At 51.8% G+C, this 9,765-nt stretch overlaps 1 protein-coding gene across 1 annotated transcript; it reads left to right on the top strand.

The window, feature by feature from the left end:
• Positions 1-5,773: 5,773 nt before the first annotated feature.
• IL10 (interleukin 10) lies at positions 5,774-9,190 on the top strand. The gene is made up of 5 exons (XM_040085948.1): positions 5,774-5,938; positions 7,172-7,234; positions 7,769-7,921; positions 8,766-8,831; positions 9,094-9,190. Exons 1-5 carry the CDS (start codon positions 5,774-5,776, stop codon positions 9,184-9,186), a joined length of 540 nt encoding a protein of 179 aa, XP_039941882.1. The 3' UTR covers positions 9,187-9,190.
• Positions 9,191-9,765: the final 575 nt, after the last annotated feature.

The raw sequence follows: 9,765 nt of genomic DNA on the forward strand, positions 1-9,765 counted from the left end.
ATGGCAGGGAGTTGGAAATAAATGAACTTTTGCAGTCCTTTCCAACTCCCACCACTCTATGATGCCGTGATTTTCTTTGGGTCTCCATATTAAGGTATCTGTCAGGAGAAGGAGGTTGGATCACCTGCTCCCTCTGAAAAAAAAAAAAAAAATTAAAAAAAATTGAGAAAGCAGAAGGGGTGTCTCAACACTTTTAAAAGCCTCTGAAACTTCTGAAAAGCTCATCTGGTGGATCATTTTTTAATCACAAAAAACCACAGCAAAGCTTTTGGAGCAGAAAGATGCAGTGGGAGCATGTGAAAAACCCCCTGGCAGCAGCGGGGGATGCTGCAGCATCCCTCCAGCTCCGAGGAGGAGCCGCCGGCCCCATCCCCATCCCCAGCTGAGCTTTGTGGGGTGGCAAAGAAAACCCAGGATTTCCAAACCCTCCACGTGAGCACCGCACAAAAACCACCCCCAAACCCCACGGTGGGAGCTGCTAGGGCAGTGCTGGCTGCAGGGCCGGGTGCTGCAGTGGAAAGTGAGCGAAGCTGGCTCTGAAATTCACCCCAGGGTCACACGGAGCTTCCGAGCAGCGGCTGGGCCTTATCTGATTTCTTAAACCTTGATAAGGAGTTTCTGTCTTATGACCTCTCAGCACTATAATTAGGCTGGGTTTGTGTTATTGGTCAGAGTTTTGGTGATAAATCATGACAAAGTCAATATTCTCCACAAGATCCACACATTTCCCCCCCTCCGAAGTGATACCAGAACTAGAAAAAAGAAACTCCTCAAAGCAGCACTTGTGCAATGAGCTGCTCAGGGCAGGGGTTGCTCAAAATTGCTTCTGTAGAAGGCTCAAAACAAAATGAAAAAGTCAATGCAAGTGATACTTATATTGAATATATAATGGATTATATATTCAGGGGTTTTTTTTGCATACTTTAACATGTCTTAGTTGTCTGCAAAGAAACTCACCTGAGGAAAACCTCGCTTGGAGCGCACAGCTCCCGTTCCTGAGACTCCAGTGCCAAGATCCCGTCGGTTTCTCTAAGCACTGTGCTGTGAGCATCACAAAATTCCTGTCAACGGCTGATTTCAGGGGGGAATAAAAGAGATGAAAATACAACAACACCTCTGTTCGCTTTGTGGGGTGGGAAAAGCCCCGAGTGGATGATGGCAGCATCACCAACCTCACCCACGACTCCTCAATGCCTCAGAGAGGGGCTTAAAATGGCAAAACACGGGGAAAATAGGGAATAAAGCACAGCTCGCTCTTCTAGGTTGGCAGAGAGCACCCTGGAATTCCAGGGGGATATTTAATCTGGGTGTTACTCGATCTCTGCCTTAGGCTGCAACAGAATTGCGGATACTGGGAGGTTTATGTGTGAGATTCAGAAGTGCAAATATTTCTCAGTTAAACTCATCACCAAAACTGAATCTGCAGAGGGGAGAAAGCCTCCATCATTTGATTCTTTTGTGTGGCAATTCCAGACAGTTCCAGCTTAATTTAGATCATGTAGAAGTTCTGGACCTTCTAAGAACTTCTTATGTAACCGTCTCACTGTGTCACATCAGAAGTCACATCAAAGTCCCAGTGACACCAATTCATGATTAATAACCCATTTCTGGATGAGACAAACCGGTGATGTTGGTTAAATTTCCAAAGAGAAATTTGGGATTTACCTGTTAAGGTCGGCGTGAGTCACGCCGTGAGTCCTGACCGCGCTCCTGCGTGTGAAACATCCCACGTCACGCCCGGCCAGCAGGAAAAATCCTTGAAAAAGAAAAAAAGAACACAAAGCAGAGCAGTGGGTGCTTCAGCAGGAACTGTTAGTCATCAGCACTGCGCTGCTGAGAGAGCAGTGCCATGGCTTCGAGCACGGGGTGAAGGAAAAGCCACCAAGTCCCTACTTCCCCCTGCCACCAGCGTCACCGGCAGCCGAGCGTCCAGATCTGGAGGGAGGAGAAAAGGGGAATTTCTGAAAAAGAAAGGGAGAACAACACCACCGCGACAGCCTGGAAATGTAAGGGACCCTCCAAGTTACGTCTGGAGCAGATAGAGCAGAAAATCCCAGAAACACAGATCACTGAGGCTGGGAAAGACCTCTGAGATCATCGAGTCCAACCTGTGAGTGATCCCCGCCTTGTCACCCATCCAGAGCACTGAGTGCCACGTCAAGGCATTCCCTGGACAGGTGCAGGGATGGTGAAACCCCTCCAGGGAAGGTGAAACCCCTCCAGGAAAGGTGAAACCCCTCCAGGGAAGGTGAAACCCCTCCAGGAAAGGTGAAACCCCTCCAGGGATGGTGAAACCCTTCCAGGGAAGGTGAAACCCCTCCAGGGAAGGTGAAACTCTTCCAGGGATGGTGAAACCCCTCCAGGGAAGGTGAAACTCTTCCAGGGATGGTGAAACCCCTCCAGGGAAGGTGAAACTCTTCCAGGGATGGTGAAACCCTTCCAGGGATAGTGAAACCCCTCCAGGGAAGGTGAAACCCCTCCAGGAAAGGTGAAACCCCTCCAGGGATGGTGAAACTCTTCCAGGGATGGTGAAACCCCTCCAGGGAAGGTGAAACTCTTCCAGGGATGGTGAAACCCCTCCAGGGAAGGTGAAACCACTCCAGGGATAGTGAAACCCTTCCAGGGATGGTGAAACCCTTCCAGGGATGGTGAAACCCCTCCAGGAAAGGTGAAACCCCTCCAGGAAAGGTGAAACCCCTCCAGGATTGGTGCTCTGTCCAAAAGCAATGCAGAGACCAAGAAGGGAAAAAAAAAAAAACAAGTAAAAATTTGTCACCTCAAACCTTGCCAAGATAAGAAAAGCCCCTTCAGTTATCAGGGTGAGGTGCACCCTGTTTCAATGGTGGCACCCTGAGGACATCCGACCCCAAACCCTGCGCAGAACCATGTCCAGGACCAGCCCTTCTCTCATGGCACACTGTGGGAGAGAGCGTTTGCCCACGGGCCTCTGTTCCAGCGCAGAAGCAGCGTTTGCTGCCCCGCTGCCTCCCGGGGAGCCGCTGTCTCAGAACCTTGCGGGAGGTGCGGTAAAAGCGCACGCACGGCTTTTGAGTAACGCGCTCCCCTTCCTGAAGCAACCTTCTTGGCAGAGGCGAGAGCCGTTTCCTAAAGGCTCAGCGCTACACCCACGGCCCCCGGACACTCTTTAGGAAAAGGTGTTTTGTTCATTGATGAGGCTCGGCGCGTGTAGTAGCGCAGCCGCCGCCTTTCCACAGCGCTCAGCAGGGCTGAGTCACAGCGAAACTTGCACCGTCAAGATCCCTGACGAGGCAGAGGAAATGCAGGTAAACACAGCGGAGAGTTTCCTCTGCGGAACGGGCACGGCCGCCTGACGCTGCTGCCGGCCCCAAAACGCAGCTTCCACCGCGGGCAGGAGAGAAGGGCGCAGGAGGCGGAGCGGCCGGGCGCGCCCGGGAGGTCAGGTGTGACTTCATGGAGAGCCAGCGGGGCTCGAAACAAGGCGAGTCTGGAAACGAGAGCTCAGCTGCTGGGCAGGGTGGAAGGAGGCTCCATCTCCCTCCTGCCTACAGCCCCTGGGTTGGAGCTCAAGAAAAAGAGTTTTTTATGGAAAGAGTGATAAAAGTAGTGGAATGTGGTGGAGTCACCATCCCTGGATGTGTTTAATTAAAGCCTGGATGTGGCACTCGGTGCTGTGGTTTAGTTGAGGCATAGGGGCTGGGCTGGACTCGATGATCTTGGAGGTCTCCTCCAGCCTGGTGGTTTTGTTCTGCTCTGCTCTGTTCTGAGCCCCTCTGCCATGCGTTCCATAAAAACCCCAGCTCCTAAACCTGCAGCCGAGGCTGAGCAGCCCTTCCGCTGCAGGGGGGAGCCCGGGGCTCTCTGATCCTTCCCTGCAGGCAGCAGGATTAGCTCCAGGGTTTGGGGATCCAGGATCACACAAACCAACCTCACACATTCTCTTCCATGCCCTGATGGAGCTTCAGCTGTCACCCGGGTCCTGGCACTGAAGATTTATGGGCTCCTGGCAGGTTCAAATTAGTGCAAAAGAAGCCAAACCCTGTCCCTGCGTGGGATCCCAGGGAAAGGCGGGATCCTGCCTGTGCGAGCTGAGTTTAATCTAATTTTGTCAGAGCTTTCTGCGCTTCTCCTTTCAGACAGATTCTGCTGACAGTCAGGGGGAAAAAACCCATGGTTGTGTTAGAGCAGGGGAAGAAAAACGGGCCGCCAAAAACATGACCCAGGCCATGATTCAGCTGTTGATGTCCCTGCAATGACTCCCCAGGAGCAGCTCTCCCTTCACCTCTGGAAGAGGCAACACCAACAGAAAAAAAGGAAAACAAATCACAAAATCCCACACTTTCCGTGCCGTGGGTTCTCCAGTCGCTGATGTTCCGTCCCCTTTGGTCTCACACGGGTGCATGCCAGCCATTCCTCCCTCCTGATCCTAAAAATAAAGTGAAAAAACTCACAGTATGCAGGGACAGACAATGCTTTGCATTTTCCCAGCTTTTTTTCCAGCAGCAAATTCCCTCTCAGAGGTTCACAAAGTCAACTTGAGAGTAGATCATTGTGATGAAGGAGATAAGAATTTAAGGGACTTGTTCCCTGCTGGGAAGAACGAGCTCTTTTAAAATAGCATGAGGGATTTCAAAGAAAACCCCCTGATTTCAGAAAAGCCGAATTTATCTCTCCTCTCACTTTCTTGGATGCCAAATTCCCAAATAAATAAGTGAAATCTTTATCCCAAGGAAGCAGGGGGTGTGGGCTAAAATAGATATAGAAAGAGAGGAGAAAAGAGAGGGGAGCGGAAGGTGGGGAGACGTCACAGGAATTCTCTGTGGCTCCAAAGGGACGCTTTTATCACAGCTGGGACAATAAGTCCCAGCTAAGACAGGACACGCTGCTGCTTGGACGGGGCTTGTGTCCATTTCTAGGAAACGAAATAAGATTTAAAAGCCTGGAAAAGGAATTTTGGTGACCTTCTCATGCGCTTTAACACCAGGCATCGAAAGCGGTGGCACAAATCCTGATCCTGCCCCGGAGGATCCACAAGAGACCAGAGCGGGGCTGGAATCCTCCACCAGGATCCACTGATCCCGTTGGCATCCAGCTGATATTTGGGAGCACGAACTGAGCTTGCTCAGCAAAATTCACATCGGTTTCAGCTGTCACATGCATTAACTGGAAAAAAACCCACGCCCCAAATGAGTTAAAAATGAAGATTTCAGATGATGATGTGTGTTTGCAGATTAGAGTGCCAAAGGAAGAGACAGAGAATTTGTGCAGTTCATGAAAAGCAATTCTGCTGAGTGATGCTCTCTGCAGGTCTGACTCTGAGATTTAAAAGTAGCAACACCATTTTTTTCCCCCCCTAACCATATGACATTGATCTAAAAATAAATAAATGGAACTGTAAGAATAAAGTAACCTCGCACAGCACCTTGGCTCCTTCGTGTGTCTCTGCAGGTTTATTCCTCAGCCACAGCTAAATTTACAAGAAACAAGCAATGTAAAAAAAAAAAAGAAAAAAAAAAAAAAAGAAAAAATGCAGAGTCTAAGCACAAAAAAAAATTGATGGGGTGTGAGGAGAGGAGGGGGGTCAAAGAACAGGAAACCCAAGTTGACGGGAACCCAAGTGACATTTGGTCTTAATGAATGACTTAAAACCCCAATATTGCTCGTCAGGAAATGGGGAGAGGAAATGGAGCGATGTTTTGAGAGTATAAATTAGGGGTTCCATCAAGGTGAAAGCTGCAGATCTGCTTTGTACCCTCCCGTGGGATCCGCCCGAGAGCACAGAGGGGAGCTCAGCATGAGGACCCGCTCCAGGGGCGCAGCCCTGCCCGTCCTGCTCCTGCTGCTGCTGCCGGGCACGGCGCCCGCCCGCGCTCAGCCCTCCTGCCCCCACTTCCCCGAGCTCCTGCCCGCCAAGCTCAAGGAGCTGAGGGTCAAGTTTGAGGAAATTAAGGATTATTTTGTAAGTATCGTTACTTCTGTCGTCTCGTCTCGCGTTTCTTGCAAAGTGCTGGGATCTGGAGGAGGGGGAAGAGCTTCCTCCCAGCAGAAATGATTTGGCTGAGTTGCGTTACGGGTGAGCAAAGAGCTGCTCCGTCTCGCTGCTCACTGAGAGAAAATCCGCCAGGCTTTTCTTCCTAGTTTTAACGACAGTCAGCTCGAGATTTCATAACGAATCTCCGCAAACCTTTCTAGCCAAGCTTCCCCCGAAATGCTGCAGACCAAGTTAATGGCTGAATTAATAGGAAGGAAATCACTTTTTCTTCAGGGCAGCAAGGTCCAGCCCTGCTGAAATCGGTGCCAGGTGAAAAGGGAAATCTTTTGCTGCAGATTTTTTTTTTCTTTGAATGAACCACAAAACCTGTGCAAGGTGTTTCATGAGTTCAGTCACTGAACCCCTGCCCTGGTGCCTGTGCAAGGAGCCTCAAAGCTGCCGAGCACACGATGGCACCAGCACCGATGGAGGTGCTTGGCCACAGCCCTGTTGCTGCTCTAGTCCGTGGCAATGTGTTTCAGCAACAAAACAAGAAAATTCTCCAGAATAAATCTCAAGGTAATGTCGCCGCCGCTTGTATTTGTCATCAAACGAACCCAGCCAAGATTTTAGATGTAGAGCCGGCTGTCAATCTCCCAGATAACCTTGGGAAGGAATATTTTTAACCTCTCAGGGCAGCTTTTAAGCCTTTAATGCTTTGGGTGGTGCCAGCCCATGCCACTGCGGTCTGTGCACGAGAACAAACTCTCCTTTTCCCCATCAGCTGGAGGCTTACAGGGGTAACCAAAGCAGGGGGATTGAAGCCCCCTGCCCTGGCAGAGGGGCTGGGGTGGCTGCCAGGGGCTGCCAGGGCTCTGACACCGCTCTGGAGAGCTTTGCTGTGTGCAGCAGCACCCTCAGACAGCAACACCCCCGAGAGAGAGAGCGGCTCCAGCTCAGCCCCGGGAGTTTCACATTAACCAATTCAATAGCACCAAAGGTTGTGATTTCATTTTCTCGCTGGCCTGTGCTGCGAGCTTGTGGGCCAGAGCGACTCCTCTGCCCGGTGTCGCTGTGCTCTGCTCACACGTCCGTGGGTGCCCCTTGCTGCAGGGACACCCTAAATGCAAACAAGGGAAGGATTGCTCCCAAGGGCAGATGGAAAGGGCTGGCTGCCTGCCTGCCTGAAAAAGCTCATTTTTCAATTCCATCCTCCCCCAGCAATCCAAAGATGAGGACCTCAGCGTCCAGCTGCTCAGCTCTGACCTGCTGGAGGAATTCAAGGTAAGAATCTCCTTCCCTTGCCACTTCCTCCTCCTTCCCCATCCTTGGGCAGGCGTTTCATAAGAAGGGAAGCTGGCTGGAGTCTGGGGCATGTGCTGCTGTCACGCCGGGCTGGCTGTGCCACCCTGCGGGGACACGGGCGGCTGTGGCGGGGCTGGCACCGGCTTCCCCTGTGGCCAGCGCAGCTCCCGCTCCCGGCTTTGGTTTGTACAAACCCCGAAACCCAGCTCTGGTTCGTACGGAGCCCCAAGCCTGGCTCTGGTTTGTACAGAGCCCTAAGCCTGGATCTGGCTTGTACAAACCCCTAAACCCAGCTCTGGTTCGTACAAAGCCCTAAACCCAGCTCTGGTTCGTACAAAGCCCCAAGCCTGGCTCTGGTTTGCACAAAGCCCCAAACCCAGCTCTGGTTTGTACAAAGCCCTAAACCTGGCTCTGGTTCGTACAAAGCCCCAAACCCAGCTCTGGTTTGTCCAAACCCCACTCCCGGCTCTGGTGACCGTCCCCAACCCTCCTCTTTCCCGGTGCTGTCCCCAGGGGAGCCTCGGCTGCCGCTCGGTGTCGGAGATGATGGGCTTCTACATGGAGGAGGTGCTGCCCAGCGCCATGAGGAGCAGCGCCCAGCACCAGCACAGCGTGGGCGACCTGGGCAACCTCCTGCTGAGCCTGAGAGCCATGATGAGGCGCTGTGTGAGTGGGGACAGCACCGGGACACTGCCGGGGGCGCAGAGGGTGCCCGGGAGCGGGGCAGGGATGGGGACTGGGATGGGGGGCGGGAGCAGGGATCCAGGAGGGATCCAGGGTGGGGTTTGTGCTCTGGTCAGTTCAGGGATGATGGAGCAGGGATCCAGGAGGAGTCCAAGGTGGGGTTTGTGCTCACATCAGTTCAGGGGTGATGGAGCAGAGATCCAGGATGGGGTTTGTGCTCTGGTCAGTTCAGGGATGATGGAGCAGGGATCCAGGATGGGGTTTGTGCTCTGGTCAGTTCAGGGATGATGGAGCAGGGATCCAGGAGGGGTCCAAGGTGGGGTTTGTGCTCTGGTCAGTTCAGGGATGATGGAGCAGGGATCCAGGATGCGGTTTGTGCTCGTATCAGTTCAGGGATGATGGAGCAGGGATCCAAGATGGATCCAGGATGGGGTTTGTGCTCACATCAGTTCAGGGATGATGGAGCAGGAGCTCTCCGTGCAGCAAGCCCTGCAGATCAGAGCCCGCCTGGAGAGCCAAAGGGAGGGCAGGAGGAGCTCTGTCCCTTCCCTGGCTGCTGGAGGTGCTGAAATCACACCCGCTGTGGCCGTGAGCCCATCACTGCAGTCGGACGGGACAAACCCCCTCCCGCACAGGGAGCTGCTGTCCCCAGGGGCTGGCAGCAGGGACACAGGGCTGGGGACAGGCTGAGAGCCCAGCCTGGGCACGGTGAGAAGCAGCCGGAATTGCTGCTCCTGCGGCCACAAAGGGGGAGCAGCGGTGACAGGGGACGGGAGGAGGGGACAGCCACCACCACAGCTGAGCCCGCTGCCCTGTCCCTTTGCAGCACAGATTCTTCACGTGCGAGGAGAGCAGCAGGAGCATGAAGAACATCAAGGAGACCTTCGCCAGGGTAAGGCCACAGCCAGGGGCTGGGCTGGGAGGAACCTGCTGCCGCTTAGAGGGGAGCACAGAATCCAAAGAAGACTTTAATCACACAAAATCCTGCAGCGGGGGAATCCAGAGAGCAGTGTTGAAGGGTGGGAGTTCTGGAGCTCGCAGGGGACTGGGCAGAGAAGCTGGAGGTGTCCGTGGAAGGGGGGTTTGTCCGTGCAGGCACTGTACATCACAGATGTGTGACAGTCGCACTAAACGCGCCTGGCTTTCCCCTGCAGATGAACAAGAACGGAATCTACAAGGCCATGGGAGAGTTTGACATCTTCATCAACTACATCGAAAAATACTTAACAATGAGGAGAAGGAACTGAGAGCAGCCCTGGCTCTGCATTTTCCACACCAAATCCTACTACTCGTTTAAAAATCACTTCAGGCTGCGAGAGCTCAAATTAATTTATCTCAAGGTTCAGGTCAAGAGTTATAGGTCAATAACTTCCAGCTTGATATTGTATTTAAGAGTTATTTTTTTAATAGTTGAATTTATTATTTATTACTTCTAATACCTCAGTGTTGATGTTTACAGTATGTTTTGAAGAAAGCAATGATGAGCTTGTAAATTACTATTTATTGTTCAATATTTTTATATAGTTTATCGTATATAGTTTTAGTTACAGTTTTTTATAGTTTATAGTTTTTATAGTTTATTATTTTTTATAGTTTAGCAGCTATATTATTCATAGCTTCAAAACATCCAAAGCAGCATTTTTCTGGAGGGCAGACAATGAGCTGAGCTTACCCCGAGTTAATTCCGCTCCCGATTAGGAGCAAGGCCAGCTCTGAGTTCAACAAAATTTAATTTTAGGCAAACGACCCTCCCCTCGTATCCTATATCTCTATTTATTTATTCACTTAGGTGCTTTTTTTGTTTGTTTAGGAGGAGAAGAAGCCAC

Source organism: Hirundo rustica, chromosome 24, assembly GCF_015227805.2.
Source record: "Hirundo rustica isolate bHirRus1 chromosome 24, bHirRus1.pri.v3, whole genome shotgun sequence".
NCBI lineage: Eukaryota > Metazoa > Chordata > Aves > Passeriformes > Hirundinidae > Hirundo > Hirundo rustica.

Bases quoted from the DNA above. Each gene is read 5' to 3' on its own strand.
- IL10 (XM_040085948.1), top strand. From the start codon at position 5,774: ATGAGGACCCGCTCCAGGGGCGCAGCCCTGCCCGTCCTGCTCCTGCTG. The intron at 7,922-8,765 runs GTGAGTGGGGAC...GTCCCTTTGCAG, and splicing joins GAGCCATGATGAGGCGCTGT to CACAGATTCTTCACGTGCGA. The intron at 8,832-9,093 runs GTAAGGCCACAG...TTTCCCCTGCAG, and splicing joins TCAAGGAGACCTTCGCCAGG to ATGAACAAGAACGGAATCTA.